Genomic DNA, 25,689 nt, shown 5'->3' with positions numbered 1-25,689 from the left:
CTTGTGCTACTTGAATTAGTCACTCACCAGAATGCTGAATCTTGGAGACCCATCACTTTCATCAAATTCTTAGACTTTTTTCTCTCTTTTGTTACATTGAGCGATATAAAATATACAAGTGGGGAGAAATGAAGCAAGAAGAAGAAAATAAATATCTCATTGTGAAGAAGATCTTTACTTATGAAAGGTAACGTCTTCATAGTTATAGCAGTAACTGACATCAACTCCTCCATCACAGAGTGATTGGTTGTGATCTAAAGTAGAGTTTAAACAAACATAATTATTATTTAAAAGATAGAAACTGGTGAACTATGAGTAAGCTCTGTGTATTTTACTAATGTCAGTTCTCCAATTTTTCTTACTATATTGTAGTTATGCAAGATGTTCCCAGTAAAGACAACTGGATGAAGGCTACATGCACTTCCCTGTACATTGTATTTGCAGCCTCCTGTGACTCTACAACCACTTCAAAATTAGTTTTAAAACCAGTAACATTGGCTTTAAAGTTTTCAAATAGATATGCAATGTGTTCCTTGGTCTGAATATCTACTTCATTATATAACCACAGGAAAATCTGATTATGTATCATTGCTACGGTTTGAAAGTGGCCCCTCCTAAATTCTTGTTGAAACTTAATTCCCATTGTGATGGTATTAGGAGGGAGGGCCTTTGGGGTAGTGGTTGGGTCATGAGGGTGGAGCCCTCATGAATGGATTAGTGCCTTGTAAAAGGCTAGAGGGAACTAGCTGAGGCATGTTTTGCTCTCCGTTCTTCCAGCATGTGAGGACACTTAGTGCTATCTATGAGGAATGGACCTTCACCAGTCTTTCAGCCTGCCAACACCTTGATCTTGCACTTCTCAGCCTCCAGAAATAAATTTCTGTTCTTTACAAATTACCCAGTCTCAAGTATTTTATTGTAGCAGTACAAACAGACTAAGACAATTATCTTTCATCAAAATCTTAAGGTCTCTGGAAGTAATTGACATTAATTAGTAGAATTTTTCAATCAAGCACTTACTTCTATAATGGCAGTATTAATAGCTGTTTGTAAAGCCACAAATCCTCTATTCCAGTATTTGGTCAATTTACATGGAAACTCACCATATGCCTCCCAGCAATGAGCTGTAAGCACAAAGAAAAGCACAGCCAACATTATGGGATAAGGGCAGTTGGAGAATATGAAACAAGTATTGGAAAGAAAACAATCTAGAGGAGACTCTACCAGTAAACTTTTTTGGTGGTGGTGTTTTGTTTTCGTTTTTGTTTTTGTTTTTGAGATGAAGTCTCACTCTGTTGCCCAGGCTGGAGTGCAGTGGTGTGATCTCAGCTCACTGCAAACTCCACCTCCTGGGTTCATGTGATTCTCCTACCTCAGCCTAACGAGTAGCTGGGAATATAGGCACAGGCCACATTGCTAGCTAATTTTTGTATTTTTAGTAGAGACAGGGTTTCACCATGTTGGCCAGGCTTGTCTCCAACTCCCTACCTCAGGTGATCCATGCACCTCGGCCTCTCAAAGTGCTGGGATTACAGGCATAAGCCACCATGCCTGGCTCACCAGTAGACTGTTAACCACACAGAAAAAGGAAGAAAATAAATGAAAGCTTTTAATAAGGCAATTTTATTCTTGCAGACCACAGCCTGCTTAGAAAGTCTTAGAAAATAAAAAGGAGATGAAAGCAAACACTCTGCAAACACTCTGCTCCAGCCATAATGGACTCCTTGTTTCTTGACATTCTCCAGAGCCTCTCGTCAATCTATTCTCCAGGCTATATCTGGAGTGCTCCCCTAATCTTGGAAACCAAATTACATTTTTGCCCTGATTAAAGTGACTCAGTGGCTATTCCTTGCCTAGATTTACAAGATGCCACAGAAGGTAGCACTTGAATGACTTCAGCTTCACTCTCCCATTACATTCCTTTTCATGTTCCTTGTTCAGCTATACTGCTCTTCTTCCAGATATAGGAACAGATGTCCTTTCTCACCTCAGGGCCTTTACAATTACCTTTCTTCTGTCTGAAACACAATGCTTCTAGCACCTCACACCTGCTATTCATTCTGGTCTCCCTTTAAACATCATTTCCCCAGGTAAGATTTCTCTAATCCCACTATTAGGAACTCCTGGCCTGAGTGCCCATGAAACATTTTTTCTTGTACTTGTTCAATGTCTGTCTTTGCTGCTAAACTGGAATCTCACCTGAGGCTGGGGCCTGTCAGTCTTGGTTACTCATGTGCCCTTTGACACATGCATGTGCGTGCTCAAAACATACATATTGGGTGACTCTACAATTTTTGCAGTCATCCTGTAGCAGGAACATACGATTGACCTTGAAATAAGTTCAGTAATGAAATGGGCTTTCTTTATTTTCTCATGTGTCATTGAAAGCATCTCTGTTGCCCACCCTCACCTGTTCTTTATGCAGAAAACATGAAAAATGCCATAATATATTTGATATGGAAAGTCACCTGAGAAATCATCTTCTTTCCAAAGTGGAATGTTATATCCCTGTAAATATGTTAACTTATAAGAGAAAGTTTCATTAAAGATGATTCCCATAGCATATGGAAAGTTTTCCAGAAGTATTTCATTCATGTATGTTTTATTTGGTGCCCCAATGACACTTGTTCCTGTGAATAACAAGGTAAAAATAGACAGAAAATTGTAACAGAGTTTTGCCACAACATAATGTGATATTCAGCTGTTTCCCCATATAATTTCATTAGACTTAAAATCATTTTCCATTTAAATCAAACTTGAACCCAAATGTGAGGGGGGAAATTTTCTTTTAATGGTTTAGATTCTACAATCAGAAGACATGCATAAGAATTACATGTTTTCTTTTCATAATGACAAGTATCAGGGCAAGTTTTAAGTGCATAAAAAAAATTGTGCCAGATTAAGTATGCATAAGAGAATCGGAGTACAAAAACAGAAGTAATTGTTGTAGTTACTATATAGTCAGGGATTCCTTATTTCAGATTTACTGAAGCAAAGACAATTTACATGACCTTTGCCTTCTGCAGAAAACAAGATTTTTAAAAAGCGACTCTACTTTCAATAGCTAGGAATTTCACTTGTCAGGAATGGAGGATTAAAGAGTAAATAGCCAAACTGAACCCAATTTGCCCATGAATAAAATATGCATTTTGCTTATTTTGGTTACATCATAATGATCTCATTTAGAATAAAGACTTTTAAAGATGTTTACTGATTGTACTACATTCAGAACAGAATAATCATCAGATTATTCATTTCTACTTTTCAAAGTTACGAAATTATAGTTCAATAACCATGACCTATTTTATTTATTTAGATGTTTTTCTCCTGAGATACAAATCTTAATCATTGTATGACATGTTAAAAACACACACAATTTTCAATGACTATATTCCTTCTAGATACTATCCTGCAAATCTAAAAGTATAAATCTGGGTTTAGTTATATTCCAATAGAAATATAGACCTCCCTAAACTGGACTCCCATCAAGCTGAAAATATTTCAAAGACTAATTGTTGTGAGAGAAAGCAATAACCTAACCAGATTTGTATGCTATTTTAATACTTAAGTTATTAGCATAACATATGGCTGTAACTTCAAATTAATGTGTAGACAACTTATCAATAGTATATAAACTTCTATCAGTAATTCTTTTTTTGCCATGAGTATACCTACCTTTCAAAAGAGGAGCAAGTGCTGTTTTATTCATTATCTGCTGGGTTAAATTAGATATTGGTGTATACACAACCTTTAAAGAAGAGCTATTAAATTTATCTACCCTTCCCAGATTCTGAGGAGCCATTCCAGGAAACTGGACATTTCTCATGGAATTGGAAAACAGAGCAATACACAGTCCTAGAAGTATTGAGAGTCCCCACTCCTGTAATGCACAAAAAAAGAAAAATAAGGAATTAAAGTTGCGTTCACTTCAAGATCTCAGTCAATACCAAATACTGTTGAAAACAAATTCCAGTTGTGCTATACAGTTATGTTCTCTCTGCTCTCCAAGCCTCTGAGCATGGAGAATCAAATGAAAGATAAATACTAAGACAGTAGCCACATTTATCATTCTCTAATACTAGAACAAAACTTTTGCATTAAATCATGAATTCCTGCAGAAGCCCTCATAGAAGCTAATGGAGTGAATAACAGGATAACAATCTCTATATGCATGGACAGCTGACTATAGAATTTATAAGACATGGAGTATCCTAGATAGAGTTTATGTTGGCAAATAGCAATATTTTTGCCAGTTGTCATATCCTTGTATTGTAAACTAAAGAACGTGAAAAGGAACTGGCTGGTGGAGGCTACTACTATTGCTGTTCACCAGTGTCAATCATCATTACCTCTTTGGTACCATGCTAGACTACATTCTCAGCCTACTGAAATTAAGTGGAACCAAATGATTTCCTGGCCCACAGGATGTGGGCAAAAGTGATATGTACCACTTCCAGGTCTGGTTCATGGACATATACAAATTTCTATATTCTCACTGTCTTGGTCCCACTGTTTCCTGATGTTCTGACTGAATGCAGAGGATCCTCTAGAGGTTTTCAAGGTCCAGGATGGTGGCGGAGGCCCTGGATGAAGCCTAGGTGCCTGAATGATTGTGTGGAGAAGATTTCTTCACCCACCCAACCTACTTTACTTCCACTCTCAACTTTCATTAGACCATGAGGAGTTAAAAATAAACATTTGCTGTGTTAAGCCACTGAGATTTAGGCTAGTCATCTATGATTAGCCCACCTGCTTGATGCAAACTGACTATCAGTGGTGTTAGTTGATTATAATTCTTAAAAACAATCTTTGTGTAGAAAATTCATGTCCTTGAAAATAAATCCACAGAATTAAAATGTCTCCATTTCTCCTGGCAACATTTTTTTTGTACTTCTTGGCTGTAAGCGTATGACATTTGGTAGTAGCTCTAGCAGTTGCTGTAATTTATCATATAATTAAATGTTCACTTAATCTCTTTTTATATGAGTAATTATCTTAGTCTTTAATTATGTTATTCTTCAGAGACTGTGGTGAGTCTCTCAATTCAACAAACGTAACTAGAGAGAACTGTAAAATCAATAAATCCCATTTGCTAGTCAAAAGAGCACATAAGAGAATCGATAGGTATTGAAACACTGTAAGAGTGCTAACTGTGGAAAGAGACAAATTTTTAAACGTACCAATAAGCTCTCTCTTTTCATCCTCCATTTCTTAAGAAAATTCTTGCACAGAAGTGCTTTAGTTTGCTGATACACACTTTTCTGTTTCATATTCATTTAGCCTATTCACTGAAGGAGAAAGTAATCATGGTGGAATACAACCTAGAAAAAAATAAGTGTAATAAGGGAAACCTTGATCATACTGTTGAGGAAAATATTTACTACCTTTAAAAAGTGTAAACATAAATTTAAAATACTATTTCAATAATTTATGACTGTAAAATTTCACCTCAAATACTTCACCTTAAGCTTTTTAGGGGAGTAGGTGATGGTGGGAAGGCAGAGTGATTATTATCACAATTTTGCAATAAATTGGAGAACTGAAATGGAAAAGCTGTAATTCAAGTTCAGAACCTATAAGATAATTTCACACTTTTGGCCTTGTATAAGAGCACTTTAAGTACATGAATAGAGTAATTAAATTAATTTCATCCTGTTAATAGCTATTTCTTGTTCTTTACATTTAAACAGAAATCTCAGAGCTAATCAAATTAACATCAAAAGTCTGATTACTTAAATTTGTCTGAATAATAAATTAACACTAGATACAACCTCAATAAAGTGTTTTCTTGTAACTTTACTTTCAGATGGAATCAACTTTTATCAAAAGAGTTAGGTTGTAAACCATAATCCAGTCTCAAACTACTTGAAACTTGGTTCTGAGATACAAGAAGAATAAAGCAATTTCTCTCAATTTTCTGAATTCAGAAGTCCCTGAATAACTCAGGAAACTACAAAATTAGTTTTAAAAGAAACAAAAAGAAATCATATGGGAAAGTAATTTTGTCCAAAGGTTTGCAAATAAAGAAACACAAACAATTTGTTTTAGTTTCTGTAACCTCAAAATGAAATTCTTTCATATTTTTACATCAAAATATTCAGACAATTCTCTAGCACAGAAGCAAATGTTTTCCATTTTTCTATGTCTTACTGTTACAATGTACACAATACAAAGTGGTTGGGAAGAAGCAGAAAAATTTAGTCTTAGGTCTTTAACATAAAACACATAAGAATTGGGAAACATCTGAAAAACAGATTGATTTTAGCAGTGTCCACCCACATATTTGGCATAGCACAACAAAATAGAACTTTACTTACTGTCAGGAAAATAATAAAAAGCACTCTAGAAACACTGTCAAACCCAGTTCTCTGTTTGTCTAGGTAACGATTACAACTTCTTTATTGCTGCTTCTTCATTTTTTCTTTAAATGGGTGCCTACTCCAGCAGCTCTTACACAGCCTGGTTTCTGGAAAAGGGGTGTAGCCAGACCAAGCTGTACATGATGAACTTGTTTTGTTTTCTGTGTCTCTTTCTCCCTAAGCCAATTATTTTGCAAGGAAATGACTGTTCCGTGGTTGGTTGGGAATAAAAAAAACTGTGTTTGTTCACTTAGCCTTTCAACTACAGGGATAAGGGAGAAAATGGTAAACGAGGAAAATGGAACTAGTTCTTCAGAAATGATGAGACCAAGATGGAGGCAGGAACAAGAAAGAGTAAAAACAATAATCAAACAAAGCAGTTAAATTTGTATGAGAAATCTGTATCTATTTTATTTTCACTACTGATGAATAAACACAACTACCAGTTAGTTGTATATTTAACTAATTCAGACTAAGTTAGCAGAACATTCTGGAGCTGATTTTTTTTTCTGAATAAAGCTAAGCAATCCATAGTATGCTTTGGAGAAACTCCTAGGATAGACAAATGAAGACTTTTCCACAAATTTATTTCTCCCACCCTCTTCACAGTGGATGAAGGATTTCATAATACACATGAACAAAATAAGCCACTGGTTTGCCAAGGTCTACAAAACATATAAAAAGATTCAGATAAATTTTTGTGCATGAAGACTATAACAAACTGAAACGTGTTCAATTCATATAGCATAGTGTGTCTCCCTCTGCTCTGCAAAGAGTTGCAAACTTTTCTTGACCTGCCACAGTGAATGACAAAACAGGAAACCAAAGTCCATGAATTGGGAAATCTCAAATATTTGACATGGCTCCCAATCCACAGATGTTAATGATCATAAAGCTGAGAAACTTTCTGGAGCAAAGCAGATAATTTAAACAACAACAACAACTACAGCTATGATACTATTATGTGTATACGTGTGTGTGTGTGTGTGTGTGTGTGTGTGTGTGTGTGTGTGTAATTTCTCTCCTTGGCAATTACTTCTGTGTTTAAAAATAGTCAACAGTGACATGCCACTTCTTTTACATTGAAAACTGCACAAACACTGCTAATATAGGTGTTCTAAAGTTCTCATGGGGTGTGGGAAGGGAGGTCATAAACACTCTTAACATTTGGTATTAGGAATACAACAAAACTCAAAGTTACTTTTAAACTACCTGTAACACAGTTAAGGTTTTTATGAAAGTTTTTGTTGTTATCATTGTTTTAGACCCTTTATACTTTATTTTAGGAATCATTTTCATTCTACCATCCTTATAATTGTACTAAAATTCACAGCTACAATATCAATGATAATTAGATTAAATATATTTATTAGTTTCATTTCTTACCATTGTTTCTTGTGTATGCTTTCTCTTCCTTTTTCTTGACCTGTTTCCTCTTATTTATTTTCATTTTGGGAGGCCATTCTCCTTATGTAATGTAACAATTTCCCCACAAATAGTGACCTAATATACTAAAGTGCCCAGCCTCCAGCTAGAAGGGCATGGAAATGGTGGGTAAAATAGATCCCCAAATTGAATTTCCAATACATAGTCAAATTCAAAAAAGGAAGAAAAAAGATGAAGAATGTAAACAACAATGGAACAAACAAACAAACAAACAAAGACAGAAAGACATGTTTCCAGGTGTTAAAACTGAAAAGGAATTTAAAGTTTCCCTAAAGTTGTGAGTGGGATTTCAGATACTCCAGCAGTTGAAGGATATATTGGACTGAAAACCAAACCTTAGGTGTTTTAATGACCCTCTGTCCTGAACTTGGTCCTTGAAACGTTGGTAAGCTGGAGTTCATATTCCTGGGAATCCAGAGGGTTTATAGGACTGTCCAGTGCTAAAAACAGACTAGGAAAATTTCACCTACAACCTCAGGGAAGAGTAAAGCTGTATTCTCTGCCCAATTTCTGTAAGACAGACAGACAGACAGACAGACAGACAGACAGATAGATAGATAGATAGACAGACAGACAGACAGATAATCGCCCATAGAAAATGAAACCCCAAAGTATGTAGAGCATGTATCATGTACAAGAGACAGGAGAAGAATCTGAATTTATTCTCCCAGCATAATAACATGTCCAGAGATGTATTTTAGGCGTTAGTGTATACACTCTGGAGCCGAACTTGCGTTCAAATTCTGACTCTGCCATGTACTAGCTGTGTGACCTTGCACAATCCATTTAACTCTTATCCCCTCAGGTTTTTCTACCCCCAAAAAGTGGGAAAACAACAGCATTAATATATATATGGTTATTACAGGGGTTAAATTCATCTATGTAAGTACATAGAACAATGAGGGAAAATTGTAAAAGCTCAAAAAATGTTATGTGCTGCTACTTCCCCTCCTCCTCCCCCCTCCTTCTCCTCCTCTTACTCTCCTGGAGTGTCACAGAGAAAACACAAAAAATTCCATAAAGATACATCCAAATTTCAGAACACAAAGCAACAGAGGTAAAAGAAATATTCCTCCCACTAGATAAAGTCATAATCAAAAGTCTACCATGAAAACAAATCAGTAGGACAAACAAATGAGACTATTCGAAAACCCAAGAACTAAGGAGGAAATTATTGTGAGCTAAGCAAGGTCTCTCAAATGTGACTAATACAAAATTCTAGTAGTAGTATTTTTAAGATCTTCCCCTTTTTTTTTTTAAATAATTATGTGTGTTTCTTTGGGAACTTTGCTGATTGTTGCACTTAGATTTAATCATTCCGTAGTCTTAAATTTTCTCATCTGGCCAATGATTTTTTCCCATTAATGACCCATATTAAAGAAGTCTAGATTCATCAGAGTGGTGGTTGGATTCTGCTGGCAATTGATTAGGTCAGTAATTCTTTTCTTTCCTTTTTTCTTTTCTTTTCTTTTCTCTTTTCTTTTCTTTCCTTCCTTCCTTTTCTTCTTTTTCCTTTTTTATTTTTTTCTGACAAGCTAACCCCTTTTTTTCCTTCCCCTTCATTTCTCTCTGTAAGACAGACACAAGATTCACCAGAAACAAAAGTCCTCTTCACTTCAGTTACTACCACAGCCTGGAGATGGTGTTGGCTGTGTAGCCAGGGTTCTTGGTAGGACTTTTTTCTTTCTGGGTGACCCCCTACACTGGTTACAAGTGAAAAAAACACAACAACAAAATGAAACCACATGGTAGAATGATCATGAGGCTGAGCATTTTCTTCCTTGACTAAACTCTCTGTTCTGTTCAGTGATATAACAGGCTTTCCCTTAGCTGGATCATGATTTCATAAGTCCCCTAGCAAGGTCGAAGAACGTAATATGGGCTTTCAAATTTCTCTTCACTTTCCACCTTTCCCAATCTAATCACAGATGTGCTAGCTCCTGGCATCTTTCTTTCGTCTAGCAAATAATTATTTGGGATGCTAACAATATTATAATAAAAGCCTGGGACCTTTCTTGGTTCCATGTTAGCTGTATATTTCTGCCCTCTTTTTTTGTTTATGGAAATGGGCACTTCACTTGGCATTACTGCAAACAGTCTCTAATTCCTTCCTTTCTGGGTAAATTTCTGGACTGCTAGGGATGGAAAGGATTGGTACAACTCCACACAATGACCCAGATATTCTAGGAATATATTTGAAGTGATTATATAGATAATTGCTGTAATGGTTAATACAGAGTGTCAACTTGATTGGATTAAAAGACACGAAGTACTGATCCTGGGTGTGTCTGTAAGGTTGTTGCCAAAGGAGATTAACACTTGAGTCAGTGGTCTGGGAAGGGCAGACCCACTCTTAATCTGGGTAGGCACCATCTAATCAGCTGCCAGCTCAGCCAGAATAAAAAGCAGGCAGAAAAACATAAAAAGGCTAGACTGGCTTAGCCTCACAGTCTACATCTTTCTCCTGTGCTGGATGCTTCCTGCCCTCAAATATGGAACTCCAAGTTTCTTCAGCTTTGGGACTCAGACTGGCTTCCTTGCTCCTCAACTTGAAGACAGCCTATCGTGGGACCTTGTGATTGTATGAGTTAATACTACTAAATAAACTCATATACATATATATACATATAAATATGGAATTATATATATATATATGGAATAATGTTGCATGTATATGTTTGGCAGGGTTCTCTAGAGGGACAGAACTTCTCCAGCATTGTTTCTAACAGGAAAACTGAGAAACAATCTGTATATCTTTCAATTTATTCTTAACTAAAAAGTTTTGGTACATCCAAACACTGAAATGCTAGATATGCACTACAAAAAAAAAAAAAAAAAACCTGACTTAAACTGACATAGGTATACAATAAACTAGAAAGTGTGATGTTCATAGTAGGATGTTAAGTATTTATATAATAGTAGATATAATATTATCCTGTGTGTATATGATAGAAAAACGTATTAGCTAAGAAAGAGTATTTTCCAGTTTAGATTGTATAAACACTGTAATGTTTATGGAAAAACATATAAGAATTTAAAAATTTTTATTTTTTAAAATTAAACGAATTATCCACTTTGACAATTTTTAAGTGTACAATTCAGTGACATTAATTGCATTCACAAAGTTGTGCAGCCATCGCCACTGTCTAGTTCTCAAATTGTTCGTCAACCCAAACAGGAATTCTGTAACCATTAAGTGATAACTCCCACTCTCTCCTCCCCCGAGCCACTAGTAATCTTTAATTTCTTTCTGCCTCAGGGAATGTGCCTAATCTATAAATAGATATTCCATATGAGTGTAAGCATACAATATTTTTCCTTCTGTGTCTGATTTATTTCAAGCAAATTTTGTTTTATTATATCTTTGCCACAATAAAAAAAATTAAATGGATTGAGACACTGAGACTTTATGGGCAATAAATGTACATTCATTTTATTTGCAACAGTTGTTTTTTCTTTTTTTTTTTTTTACCCAATCCAACACAATCCTGCTAAATTTTTTAATTCATTTGCTTCTGTATTCATCCAATGTTTCTTATTGCTCTGCTGCAAACGCTGCTTGTTGGAAGCATGTGAAAGTCAGCAACCGCATATCAGCTCTGCTTTCACAAGGCCTATCTTTTTACCACCACTTCTGACTTTAGGGTGGTTTCTGTGGCAGTGGTCCTCCTGTCGCTTTGGAACAAGACACATTTTCCATTGAAGTTGTTGCTTGCCTGACGTCCTATCTTCCTAGGTGTTTCACAGGACACTTTTAGGCTGACTCTTTCAGTTGGGATTCTGAAACCACAGGTTGTACAAGAAGGGTGGTGCCAACATCTACATCTGGTGAGGCCTCACACTGCTTCGACTTGGCAGAGGTGAAGTGGGGCCAGCATGTGCAAAGATCACATGGTAAGAGAGACAGAGAGAGGGAGAAGGAGATGCCGGGCTCTTTTTAACTACCAGTTCCCCTGAGAACTAACAGTGAGAACTCACTCATAATTGCAAGGACAGTATCAAGCAATTCATGAGGGATACATTCCTACGACCCAAACACCTTCCACTGGGCCCCACCTCCAACACTGGGAATCAAATTTCAACAAGAGATTCAGAGGGTCAAATATCCAAACGACAGCAGATGGATAATAACTTTTTCTACAGGTCAGGGAATAAAGTTATATGAATCTTACAGAAGAGAGAGAACCATCAGTTGATATCTGAACCACTTACCTTAAGACTCTAGTAAACAAAACATAAGAAAAGTCCATCAAAGTTTTATTTCTAAGAAGTAAATTTGCATATAACCCAAACTTAACAACTCTGGTATTACATCACTACAGCTCTAACATTAATGCAGCAATTATATAACACAAAAGTGTTATAATGACATGGGAAATGTTCGCAAACTGTGAGGTGAAAAGATACAGAAAATGACTATGCCTACTGATATTACCTTTGAAAAAGGACTCATAAAAAATACATTGAATATAAGTTGGCTAAATAAAATATTAACTGTGGTACTTTCTTACAGATTATGGTTATCTTCTTCCATATAATTTCAATATGTACTAAAATTCACATGTATTTATTTTATAATCAGAATATGTCATTTTAATGCTATGTTGTGCCATTTCATCAGATCTTCTTATAGTCAATGTCACATTAAATTAGAATCTGAGTAACTAATGTTTAAAAATAGCTAATACATTTGAAGTTCAGGCTAAAAAAACTCATATTTTTTTTTGTAAAATGTGCTCAGTGTTAGCTTTATTGATGATAACCAAAAACCAACCTAATATTACATGATTTTTAAATTATTTTTAAGCCCAAAATAGACCACGTTGGAGAGGAATAACATGTCTGATTTTGTTAATTTTTTCTACTGCTTTTCCCTATATTTCCTTGTTTCCTTCATCCTAAAATTTTTAAAAATGAAAACTTTAATCATTACTGAATATTTAAACTATTGAATATTTTCTTTTGTTAACTGAAGTAAAAGGAAACATTCTTGTAGAATTATGGAAACTAACAATGTAGTAGGACCTAAAATTGAATGTTAGGAGGTTCTTCGTTTTAAGGGTCTTCCTGTGGGAGAAGTTTCCATTGAACTGTTGTATCAATTTTATCATCAACATTTCCCATCTCCTGCTCTTTACAGAGTTCTAAGAATACCTAAGTAAGAGAAAATAAAAAAGATACAAAAAAGTCAGGGTGTTTCTGAAAGACTGATTCACACAGAGGTCATCTGGATGGTGCTCACTCGTTCAATGAAAACCCACCTGCTCCAAGGTAGCCTGAGAGAGGCTGTATTCCTTTAGGTTGAAGGTCTGTTTCACTGCATTTAAAGAGACTGACATTAGTGGCTTATATATTTTTCACCAAGTGTTTGTAAAGTCATACAACAGAGACAATAACTTCAAATTGTTTAGATACTGTAAGATATAGGCCAAATAATTACATTTCTTTGAAGGATAAATTAAACAAGAGTGCTGATATGGCTAATAAAAGATAGCCATGCATGAACATATTCAGTTTCCTATAAACTCTCTCTAAAAAGCTCCTTGTGTCCTATTTTAGTATTATCCTTTTGATTCTTTACATGTATGCTTTGGACTCCAAATCAGCTGTCGAGAACAACTTATTCTATATTTATAAATCTATAGAGGAGTCTACTCCATGCTGGCTCCCTTTTAACAAACCCCACATTTGTACATTCTGCAGTGTCTCTGGAACTAGTTCAGAAGCCCCTCCTCAATTGTGACTTGTTACACCTCACCCTTCTGTGTTTTCTTTTGCTGACCTTCACTCAGTCCTCCAATTGTTACCTCTGTACATTTGCTCCTGGGACCTTGGCTTTTAGAAACATAGAGACCCCAAAAGCTCCCCTTGGTATTCTTTGGGACAACATTCTCATAATTATCCTTCAATTCTATGCACTGTTGTCATGGTAAGAAACAGCCCTGGTACCCCAATTCAATCCTGCAGGATGGAGTAACCTGACTGACTTGTGGCTGGGCTTCCTGGTCAGCACAGGAAGAATCAGGTGGAGCAAACCCACATCTAGGACCACCACTTCACTTCCTTTGAGACTGTTATGACTATCCTGGTAGGGATTTTTCAAGTTTTGATTGACTATTTAATTGTTCTACTTGAAATTACATAGTCTACATTTGACATAAAAATAATGCAAACAATACACAAAGTCTTATTTATATATATCCAAACTTACCTGCCTCTAATTTGAAAAAGGCCCGAGACAGAGGGTGGACATCCTCCACAGGTAACTTATACGCCATAAAAGAGGAGTATCTGTCAGGAAGAAGAGTGAGATTGATCACTGAGTTCCAGTGTGATAACACTGGGGAGGAATTAACAGGCAAAGTAAAATAATTTTTCAAAGTGTTCTTTAAATAAAAATGTCTCACTTGATACAGCATGAATCGATGTGAAATAACATATTCAACCATAAAAAATGTTATAACAACAAACATCTAGTTGCTTCTAATTTTATGTTGAATATAAATTCTGAGAAATGGTTTTGATCAAGAATCTTTCCCACTCAGCCTGCACTTTCTTATTGTGCTATATTTCTTACTCTCAAAAAGCAACCTTTCTAGAACATTTGTGTTACTTTCCCTTCTCTCATAGGAGAGATTGAGATTTAATTTTCAATCTCTCCTATAAGAATTAAAATATGTTGAACCCTCTCCTGCTAAAAAAAAATTCTTTCTTGACCTTCAGACCCCCTTTCATGTGCACAATCCAATAAACACTCTTCAATCCTCATTCTGCAGATTTCTCAAAAGCATTATATAAAATTGTACACACCCTCCTTAAAACAAACAAAATCTTTCTCTCTTAGCTTCTGAGACAACCACACTTACGATTTTCCTTCTAATTCTCTAGGCCTGCACTGCTTAATAGAGTAGCTATTAACTCCATGTGGCTATTTACATTTAAAGTAATTAAAATAAATAAAATTGAAAATTCAACTCCTCATTCACACTAGCCACATCTGAAGTACTCAGTAGCTACATATGTGTATTGACTACCATCCTGGACAGCACAGATAGGACATTTTCATTATTCCAAAAATTCTACTGGCCAGTGCTGTTCTAGATAGTCCTCAGTATTTGTTGGTATGGTTGCGGTGGTACTGTCCACACAGGAGGATTTATTTTCTTCCTCAATCCCATCTCAAAGCTGAGAGCTCCTGGGGTTCATCCTAGACCCTCTTGACTTCCTATCTCTCTTGTTGGCCTCAACATTCTCCTAGTTTAGTGGTCTTCTATATGGTTAAAAAATCCCCCACTTTGTTTGTTGCCAGGCTGGATCTCAATGACCTCTTCCTTCTCTTGTGAGCCACAGGTCTACATCTCTGTATTTTGTCATCTCCACTTGAATATCCCTTTACACATCAACTACATGAGCTTTTGTTTCATCCTTCACATTTGTAGAATTCATCCTTGACCTAAGTTCTTTAAACGAGCTGTTTCCTGGAAACAGTGTCTGTTACTCCCACTTTTCAGCTGACCGAACCCTGCTCAGTCTTAAAGCCCTACCTCAATGTCATATCCTCATTTATTTGTATCTTCATTTGCTTAATATCCTAAGCTCTAAAAGAGAAGAACCTTGTCTATTTTGTTGACTATTCAATACATAGCCTGCAGCAGATAATAGGTGTTCAATAAATATAATAAATATTATAAAAATAAATGAATAGAAATGGTATACAAGAAAATTCTGTTCATCTTTCAATTAAATTCAGCCTTATTCTGCTATTCACAAAGATTTGATTACCATTACTTGTAACCCATGGCTGACCACATACAACTTTAAAAGAAACATTGGGAGGATCAACTGATTTATAACTGAATAATACAGGATAGAGTCAATCCTTCTCAAGCATGGAAGTCTGTGTTATGGAACTTTTGATGCGATTTATATTCAGCAAAATCCTGTAGGTGAAAGCATTGTTTTCATTGTTTATTTTTTAAAAATCATTTAAAAGTTGATAGTTTAATTTGTCTGAACTTTGTTCTTAATCTCCAAGCCATTCCACCATTTACACACATACATATGAATGCACACACACACACAACATTCACCTTTTCTGAGGTCTAAAACACTCACTAAAAATAACTGTTTAGTTTTTGTAATGCATCCTAGCAATCCTCAAACAGCTTGTTATGTAATGAATAAGTCCACTCTGCCTTTCTCTTCCTGTTTAGACTAGCACAAAACTAATTGATGCTAATACTGGAAAACACTCATACTTGTCACTCAAACCAAAAACATCCTTTACCTTTCCTGCCGAGCAGCCTGTGGGAAAAGCTTCAAAATCTCTGTGTGGAGAGCTTTCACCTGAGTAGGTTCTTTCATTTTTATTTCTAGTAAATAATCTTTACCAAACTTGTTTTTCAGATGTTGAATGGAACCAATACACCTAGTTCAGGGGAAATAAAGAAAAAATACTTGTCTCTTAATTTATTCCTTGGTTCTCACTGTAGAGGAAGGTGTTTAATTATAGGTTAGGGAGCTGTAGAGCATCAGCTGTTCATAGCAAACTGAAACTCTCTCTATAAGAACATGTTAGTCTCATGCTGGCTCAGGACAGGCACCCACCTTAGCGTTCCTGAAACCATGATGGCCACACGGTCACACACAGCCTCAGCCTCCGACATGTAATGGGTGGTCAAGAGGGCACCCCTCTCCTTGTTTTTAACGGTAGCCTGAAGTATCTGCCTAAAGATAAAGTAAGGGATTGTTTACATTTAGAAAGTAATTTGGGAAAACAGATAAATAGAAAAAAGCAGGAAATCTAAAGAGAAGATGTTATGTTAGGATGCAAGAAGCCTGTGCAAAATGGTGAAACCCCATCTCTACAAAAAAATTTAAAAATAAGCCAGGCATGGTGGCACATGCCTGTGGTCCCAGCTACTTGAGAGGCTGAGATGAGTGGATCGCTTAAGCCCAGGAGGTTGAGGCTGCAGTGAGCTGTGATCACACCACTGCATTCCAGCCTGGGAGATGGAGCAAGACTCTGTGTCAAGTAATACAATAAAATAACAAATAAATAAATAAATAGATAAATAAGGCTACAAGAGAAAATCCTTGCCATAGAGAAAAAGAACAAAAATTGTGCTACATTACCTAATGATAGTACCATATTAATAGGCTTCATAAAAAGAAGAGTATTGGTAAAATAATGCACTATTGGAGAAGAAAAGTAGAAAAGTTGGAGTAAAAAAATAGAGAAACATCACACTATGTGACTTTCAATAATTGAAAAATGAAATGGAAAAATAAAAAGACAGGGGGAAGAGGAATAAGAGAAGAAAAATCCAAACAAACATAATCAAGAGTCTATTTGGGTCTTAAAATATCTATTTTTTCCTTCCTGGAGGAATTTTGAATGCTGTATTAGGTTTCACTGAATTACAAAATAGAAGATGTGCCCGTCAAAGGTTAATGGAGCAAAATGTAACAAAGAAACATACAAAAAATAAAATAGGCCGGGCGCGGTGGCTCAAGCCTGTAATCCCAGCACTTTGGGAGGCCGAGACGGGCGGATCACGAGGTCAGGAGATCGAGACCATCCTGGCTAACACGGTGAAACCCCGTCTCCACTAAAAAATACAAAAAACTAGCCGGGCGAGGTGGCGGGCGCCTGTAGTCCCAGCTACTCGGGAGGCTGAGGCAGGAGAATGGCGGGAACCAGGGAGGCGGAGCTTGCAGTGAGCTGAGATCCGGCCACAGCACTCCAGCCTGGGCGACAGAGCGAGACTCCGTCTCAAAAAAAATAAAATAAAATAAAATAAAATAAAATAAAATAAAATAAAATAAAAACCTAGATGTATTCTATTGACTCTGACACTTAATATTCACTCTCCTTACCACATTTGCTGCTGCCCCTCGGGGTCCATCCCAGTAAACGGCTCGTCTAGAAGCACCACTGATGGGTTCCCCAGGATGCTCAGCACAAAGCACAGCTGCAATGGGAGGAACAGCCCATGGGCACCCAGCCAAGGGTGCACAGAGCAACCCCGAGCCCGGCCCATACCTTTCTCTTTATTCCCTCTGATAGAGTTTTCACGGGAGCCTTAAGTTGCTCCTGGAGCTTGAGAGCTTCCACCAATCTGACAAAAAACAGTGTGATTATACATGAAGTATATGGCAAATGGACCTATCTAAAACAACTATAGGAAACCCTAAGCACTGTTATTCTAGATAGTAAATTTAAGCTTCCTTAACATTTTCATACATGCTAAATCTTGTGATTTGGTTCTTATGCAGGTAGTTGGATCATTTTATTTGCATGAAAATTTAAAGACACTGTTTATAATTTCCTTTTTATATACAATAAAGAAATGACATATTTTTCCCTTCCTCCAGCTACAGATTGTGAGACTTCTCTCTGTACCGTGAAATACTAAGAGCAGCATCTTCTTTGCCCAGTCCTTTCACGGCTGCATACAACTCCAGGTGCTCTTTCATTGTAAGCTTGGGCCACAGTGAGTTCTCCTGAGGGCAGTACCCCAAGAACTTGAGACTGTTGTCATGCTGTTGCCTTACCAATGTTCTGCTGTCTTGTAACACCACCTACAGAAGACAATGAATGTCAGATCCACCTTTGGTTTTTGCTCCAATCCCCTTTCTACTAAAGGAGATAGAAGTGGCTATTAAGCTACAATATTTTTTGAATACGCAAGAGAAATTTTATAAATTATTTCATCTATTTTTTTAAAAGATATTTGATTTACTGATAGGAATAATAGAAGGATGTCATCAATATTTAAAATAAAATTTCCTTCACATATCACATACCACTCCTGCACATGGCTTTGTGTATCCAGTTATCATTTTGATGGAAGTACTTTTACCAGCTCCATTGTGTCCTAGTAATCCCAAAACTTCACCTGGAAGAAAGAGCCACCATCAATATTTGAATTTTCTCTTCTTTTTTATTTTTTAAAGGGTTTTTTTTTTTTTTTTTTTTTTTTTTTTTTTTTTTTTTTTTTAGACAAAGTCTGGCTCTGTCGCCCAGGCTGGGAGTGCAGTGGCGCGATCTCGGCTCACTGCAACCTCCGCCTCCCGGGTTCACACCATTCTCCTGCCTCAGCCTCTCGAATAGCTGCGACCCTGTAGTCCGCCACCACACCCGGCTAATTTTTTGTATTTTTAGTAGAAAGGGGGTTTCACCATGTTAGCCAGGATGGTCTCGATCTCCTGATCTTGTGATCCACCCGCCTCGGCCTCCCAAAGTGCAGAGATTACAGGCGTGAGCCACCGCGCCCGGCCAGTATTTGAATTTTCAAGGTTGACTAATCCAGAATTGCTTGGTTGGTTCCATAACATTTTGAAACAAAAGGCTTTTTTTTTTTTTTTTTTTTTTTTTTCCGGAGACAGAGTCTTGCTCTTTCGCCTAGGCTGGAGTGCAGTGTTATAATCATTGCCTGCTGTACCCTCGATCTCCTGGGCTCAAGAGATCTTCCTGCATCAATCTCCCAGGTGGCTAGAACTACATGCATGCACCACCACACCCAGTTAATTTTAAAATTTTTTGTAGAGATGGAGTCTTGCTATGTTACCCAGGCTGGTCTCGAAATCTTGGCCTCAAGCCTCCCGTCTCAGCCTCCCAAAGCACTGGGATTAGAGGCACAAGCCACCATGGCCACCCCAAAATAACATTTCTGAAACAAAAGCTTAGTTAGCACCTTGAAAAATCTCCTGTATTACAACATTAATACAGAGAATTGGGGTCTTCTTTATCCAAGATTGGGTTTCTTGCCATTTGAATTGGGATATGATTTTGAAGTAGAAGACTTATCTGCTGACATGTGAACTTTTATAATTACACATTAACCAGGATATATGAACAGCCTCAAAGAATAAAAAGTTGTCCCCTTCATAGTCTTAAATCTAGAGAATAAGAAACATTATAATAATAATAAAAGAAGCAATTATTCAAACCTTTTTTAACACAAAAGGAAATATTTCTGATGGCTATTTTCTTCTTTCTTGTTGAAAAGCAACTTTTCTTTGTGTCATAATATTCCTTGTGTAAACAGCTTGCAGTTATGACTGGCTTCTGAAAAACATGACAAAGCATGATTTCCCTGTTAAATTTCAGATACTTTATGAATTAATGTTTTATTTTCCATTCCCTAGTCTATAAACCGAACTAAATTTTATGTCAGGCTGAAGAGCTTTAGCCTCTTTTTTCAAATAAAATGCCCAAATGTATGTTCATAAATAAGGGCTACTTAATCAACTACTAATAAAATTAATTCTTAATCAAATATATTCCCTTTGCATTATGCTAGCATCTATCCTTGCTCTTTCTACTAATTTCATTCCTACTTTATTCCTTATTGATTTCCATGCACTGTAAATTCATTTGTTCTTGTTCATATGCTATTCAGTTATTAATATTACAAGTAAACTATAATACAAAATGAAATTGCAATTCTTGAGAAACATGTGCGATTTTGTTAAAATTGATTTAAAAAATCAGAGAACTTGTTGATTACACTGATGAATGAGGAGCTGGAAGATTAAGACTCACAGAAAACTGAAGAAGAAAAAATTAAAAGAATGAGAACAGGGTAGTTACTTTTAAAGAGAATAATTTGAATATAAGCTATAAATAGAAATATTAAAGAAACAAAAGCAGCTTTTCAAAATAAAAACCAACACCTCATCCATTCTACAGCACAAACTATCTGAGCATTTTATTAAGGGTCTAATCACTGTTGTCCACCTCCGCCAAGTTTGGAGTAGTGAGTGTATTTGCTGCTTGGACTCTTTCAGCTTGAACATCTTCATCTTCTTCTTCGGGCTCTTCTGGATTGGGATGAGTTTCTCTACTCCGTGGAGAGATTCTACAGAAGAAACAAAATAACATAGAAATGCAATTTTGGCTTACAACAACTGTTAATAAAATGTAAACGCCTATAATTAAACTATTATCCTTTTTTAAAAAGATTATCACATGATTAATTTATTACCTACAAGATTCTTCTTGGCAGTAATAACACCTCCAGTAGCCAAGTCTCTTGAAATCTTCTTTGACTATTTCTTCTCTTTAAAATATTGTATCCTATCTGTCAAATGGCTCTGTTCCTTCACTTCGTTCTTTTAAGTCACTCAAATGTAGACATACGAGTCTTTTAGTCTGTCACTAGCCAGATCATGACCACTTTCCTCATAAAAGATCATTCTAATTGGTTTTATATGGAACCAGTTTTTACTGTACCTTCTCCTTAGGGACCCATAAAGGCTATAACCAGGAGAAAAGCAAGCTTTGATGCTTAAACACTACTGACAGAGATGTACAGGACAAAAACTCATCTTGCCTAAAATCAGAATCTATGACTTAAAAACTAAATATCCCTGCATCCAATCTAATTGTTTCCTTTTTCTGAAAATAGCACTGTACAACGTGCTTAGCCAAGTGTTGGGTACTAAATCCATTTCAATAAACTGATGTTAAATGTACTGCAATAAAGACTAAATATTTAAGATCACGACAGGAAGATTATTTGAGGCCAGGGATTTGAGACCAATCTGAGCAATATAGCAAGATCCTGTTTCTACTTTCAAAAATAAAAACAAATAAAATTATAAATTTAAAAAGATTAAATATTTAAATTACATTCAGATCTCAATTAGTATTCTCCCAACCTGAAACCCTGTCTCTATTTTCAAAAATAAAAACAAATAAATAAACAAATAAATGAAATTATAAATTTAAAAAGACTAAACATTTAAATTACATTCAGGTTTCAATTAATATTTTCCCAACCTGAAAACTGGGTCTTTATTCATTATTTCAGTTCCATACTTCATTTCCAGACATCTTATGACAAAAAGGAAAAGAAGACTCTGAAGGTATGGCTAAAAGAAAAGAAAAATAATTAGAATTAGCATCACGATGGCACTCATACTCAATGGTCAATATTTGTCCATTTTTTGTCACAGAAGATTCAATCATTTTCTTACAAATTTGACAAAAAACTTGTAAAATACTTCTCATGTGGAAGAAAGGTTTATTCAAACTCACCCTCCCACTGAGAAGGAATTAAAAATTCCACATTAATTTTTTTTAAACTTTAAAAAAGTATAGAAGAGCTAATAAAATAATATGGACTTTTTAAGCCAAATCTAAGTGAATACAGGAGATAGGGTTAGCCCCAAAGCTATCTTGTCCTAGAGTTATTCTTTATCCTTGAAATACTCAAACTTCCATTTTCATGCCATGTCCAGGAGCAGAAGACAGAAGAAACTGTTGAAGCACAGAGTTTTCCTCAAGCAAGGAGTAGATAGGTCACTCTTTCTCTAATAAAGGATGGACCTCAAAGGGTTATACTTTTAGTGAGGGGTGAAAAGAACCCTCAGGATATTGCTAACATCATTGCCTTGAGTGCCCATCATGAAAAGAGAAAGTGAAGGTGGAAATACAAGCCAGCTTTTACACAGACTTGGAGCCCAAATTCACATCACTGGATGGTCGAAACAAAACCTCAAGCCTAGAACGTGGTTTAACGTGGTACCAGACTGGTAGTGTACCTATGAACTTGACAAAAGCAAACAAAATGGAATAGTTATCCCAGAAACAGACTCTACATATATAGGTATCTGATATATGAACAGAAGTAGCTCTATCAATGGGAAAGGTACAGATTTTTCAATAAACAGTTGTCTCAACTGCTGGGACAACTGGACATCCTTAAAGATAGAAATAAAACAAGCCCACAGGAAAAAAAAAAAAAGAATTTTAGATGATTGAAGATACAAATGTGAAAGGGAAATACAAATATTTTAGAAAATAATATAAAATAATATCTTCTTGACCTTAGGGAGGCGGATTTCTTAAACATTACAGAATATAAAATAAAATTTATTAATTTTTAATGGTTTTATTTAAAATAAATTGATCATTCTTAACAGAGGCTCATAGGCTTTGAGAAGATTCTAGATTCATTCTTCATAAATACTAGAAACAAACAAAAGACAAAAGCTCTCAGTAATCCAGGAATTGAGGGATTTAGTGAGATAAATAGTTTATATTTTTAAAAGTTACTACAATGCTAATGGTTAAGCACTAAGAAAATTCTCAGTAAAATCAGAAACAATGTAAGGATGTCTTCTTGCAACAGTATTAGTGGATGATTTTTAGAGATTCAAGCCAATGTCATAAAGCAAGAATATATAATGCAGTATATATTTTCAAAATAAAAAGATAATTATTTCATGATAACATGGTTGTTTCACAAGAAAAGGCAAGATAAGCATCTGAAAAAAAATTGGAAATAAGAAAATTCAGTAAGGTAAACTGATACAAGATAATTGTACAAAAATTTTATATTTTTGTATAGAAACCTACCTAGAATGTGCACTGGGAAAAAAAAATTTTATGGCAAACAAATAAATACATAAATAAATGTAACTGAATATACACAAAACAGAAATAGAGTAAGAATATCAAACAAAATATTAAAGTATATAAAATAAACCTTAAATGCAGATAAACCTTTAAACATAAATATTTTCAACTCACAAATACTGTTCTAGCAAAATAAACATTAACAATAACGTCCATAAAAGTCTACATACCAGTTTCTGGCACTTGACTGCATTCTAATTTTCATCAATAAAATTGAGTAGGAAAATAGAAAAGTTTTGAAAAATTAATCCTATTGATGATAGGACATACGTATCATTTTGAATTGAGCAAAATATATAAACCTACTATAATTAAAACAATGTATTCCTGACACTGATGTAAACAAATGGATCAATGGGGAGAATATCAACACAATCAGTCCATAAATACAAGCAAATGTAATGCTGATAAAGATGTCATTTCATGTTAGGAAACATAAAATGGAATATTCATAAATGGCATTGAGATAACTAAATGCCCTTTTTTGGAAAAACTTAAAAAATGAAGATTAGTCCATATCTAAAAACAAAAGATAAAATATATCCAGAGGATTAAACATTTAAGAACTTTAAGAAACAGCAAAAATTATGAAACAGAAAAGGGTAACCCACATTCAGAAAAAAAAGATCAGTTAATAGAAAGTGTTTTTGAGTGTTATCAAAGATGTACAAAAGCTACTGTACATTCACTGAACTAAAGTTATATTTCAAAAATTAAAGTAAAATATAACTCAAATACAGACTTTCTATCATATAATTGATCTGAAGAACAGACAGAAAAATGATGAACTATAAATAAACAGAGCCTCAAAGATTATCAAGCATACCAAATATATGTAATAGGAGTTCCAAAAATATAGGGGAGAGAGAAAGAACAGAAAAACGTTTTTAAGAAATGATGGCCCCAAAGCTTCCAAAATTTATTTTAAAAAATATTTATATAAGCCGGGCACGGTGGCTCACGCCTGTAATCCCAGCACTTTGGGGGGCCGAGGCGGGCGGATCACAAGGTCAGGAGATCGAGACCACGGTGAAACCCCGTCTCTACTAAAAATACAAAAAATTAGCCAGGCGCTGTGGCGGGCCCCTGTAGTCCCAGCTAGTCAGGAGGCTGAGGCAGGAGAATGGCATGAACCCGGGAGGCGGAGCTTGCAGTGAGCCGAGATGGGGCCACTGCACTCCAGCCTGGGGGACAGAGCGAGACTCTGCTTCAAAAAAAAAAAAAAAATTTTATATATACGTTCAAGGAGCTTAACACATCATAGGTAGGATAATTACAACAAGTTCCATATCTAGGTAAAACAGTCAGATTGCTGAAAATCAAAGGCAGAGAAAACAGGAAGAGGGAGAGGACTCATCACTCAAAGAGAAGTAACAATACAATTTATTCTCTTCAGAAACAATGGAGGCCAGGAGAAAGTGTAATGATGTATTCAAAGAGCTGAAAGAAAAAAATTTATCCAAAAATTGTATATCCAGTAAAATAATTTTTCAAAATAAAATCACCCCCAAGTTGTTCCAAATTGACTTAATGCAGCCATCATTACATTGAAAAGGGAGACAAGAAAATAAAGAAATAAATCAGCTATACAACTTTTATTTTAAAATAGACCAATAGAATAGAATAGAGAGCCCAGAAAAAAACCCTCCCATATATGCTCAAATAATCTTCAACAAGGGTGCCAAAACCACTCAATAGGAAAAAGACAATCTCTTCAACAAATAGTGCTAAGAAAACTAATGCCAATATGTAAAAGAATGAAGTGGGGGCCTTATATTATATACAAATCAAACTTGCAGAAAAAAACTCCATAAAATTTGACTAGACAGCGATTTATTCAATACGACACTAAAAACACAAACGACAAAACTAAAAATAGGCAAATGTGTTTGCATCAAACTAAAATCTTCTGTGCATCAAAGGACACAACTGACACGGTGAAAAGATAACCTACAGAATACAAGAAAACATTTTCAAATCATATATCTGATAAGGAGTTAATATTCAGAATAATTTTTAAAACTCCTACAACTCAACAACAACCAAAAATTCAAATAACCCAATTTAAAAATGGGCAAATAATGGCCGGGCACAGTGGCTCATGCCTGCAATCCCAGCACTTTGGGAGGCTGAGGCGGGTGAATCACGAGGTCAGGAGATTGAGACCATCCTGGCCAACATGGTGAAATCCCTGTCTACTAAAAACAAAACAATTAGCTGGGTGTGGTGGTGTGCACCCATAGTCCCAGCAACTCGGGAGGCTGAGGCAGGAGAATCACTTGAACCCAGGAGATGGATGTTGCAGAGACACAAGATCATGCCACTGCACTCCAGCCTGGTGACAGAGCAAGACTCCAAAAAACAAAAAAGTTTTTAAAAAAATTTTTAAAAAGCAAATAACTTGAATAAATATTTCTCCAAAGAAGATATATAAATGGGCAACTTTAAAGGTCA

At 35.7% G+C, this 25,689-nt stretch overlaps 2 protein-coding genes across 6 annotated transcripts in view; both read right to left on the bottom strand.

Annotated features, from left to right (window-relative positions):
• Positions 1 to 6,924, bottom strand: part of ABCA6 (ATP binding cassette subfamily A member 6) — a 64,671-nt gene extending 57,747 nt beyond the window's left edge. The window contains exons 1-6 of the mRNA XM_008011978.3: positions 6,318 to 6,924; positions 5,181 to 5,321; positions 3,676 to 3,880; positions 2,469 to 2,630; positions 1,021 to 1,124; positions 28 to 254 (exon numbers count right to left, since the gene is read on the bottom strand). Of these exons, the coding sequence (XP_008010169.3) occupies positions 28 to 254; positions 1,021 to 1,124; positions 2,469 to 2,630; positions 3,676 to 3,880; positions 5,181 to 5,276 (794 nt within the window). The 5' untranslated portion in view covers positions 5,277 to 5,321; positions 6,318 to 6,924. The remainder of the gene's footprint in view (positions 1 to 27; positions 255 to 1,020; positions 1,125 to 2,468; positions 2,631 to 3,675; positions 3,881 to 5,180; positions 5,322 to 6,317) is intronic.
• Positions 6,925 to 10,832: 3,908 nt separating this feature from the next.
• ABCA10 (ATP binding cassette subfamily A member 10) overlaps positions 10,833 to 25,689 on the bottom strand; it is an 81,795-nt gene continuing 66,938 nt past the window's right edge. For 4 of the 5 annotated variants that reach the window (XM_008011969.3, XM_008011970.3, XM_008011971.3 and 1 more), the window contains 12 exons: positions 21,595 to 21,686; positions 20,551 to 20,671; positions 19,761 to 19,878; positions 18,615 to 18,706; positions 18,211 to 18,389; positions 17,851 to 17,926; positions 17,685 to 17,779; positions 16,413 to 16,532; positions 16,093 to 16,233; positions 14,017 to 14,096; positions 13,067 to 13,122; positions 12,046 to 12,959 (listed from right to left, as the gene is read on the bottom strand). In XM_008011969.3, coding sequence (XP_008010160.3) covers positions 12,861 to 12,959; positions 13,067 to 13,122; positions 14,017 to 14,096; positions 16,093 to 16,233; positions 16,413 to 16,532; positions 17,685 to 17,779; positions 17,851 to 17,926; positions 18,211 to 18,389; positions 18,615 to 18,706; positions 19,761 to 19,878; positions 20,551 to 20,671; positions 21,595 to 21,686 — 1,269 coding nt within the window. In that variant the 3' untranslated portion in view covers positions 12,046 to 12,860. Of the gene's footprint in view, positions 11,656 to 12,045; positions 12,960 to 13,066; positions 13,123 to 14,016; positions 14,097 to 16,092; positions 16,234 to 16,412; positions 16,533 to 17,684; positions 17,780 to 17,850; positions 17,927 to 18,210; positions 18,390 to 18,614; positions 18,707 to 19,760; positions 19,879 to 20,550; positions 20,672 to 21,594; positions 21,687 to 25,689 lie in introns of those variants that run through there. The other variant, XM_037993244.2, reaches the window with a different exon arrangement.

This window comes from Chlorocebus sabaeus, chromosome 16 (genome assembly GCF_047675955.1).
Source record: "Chlorocebus sabaeus isolate Y175 chromosome 16, mChlSab1.0.hap1, whole genome shotgun sequence".
Lineage (NCBI taxonomy): Eukaryota > Metazoa > Chordata > Mammalia > Primates > Cercopithecidae > Chlorocebus > Chlorocebus sabaeus.
This window is presented reverse-complemented; position numbering and strand designations above follow the sequence as displayed.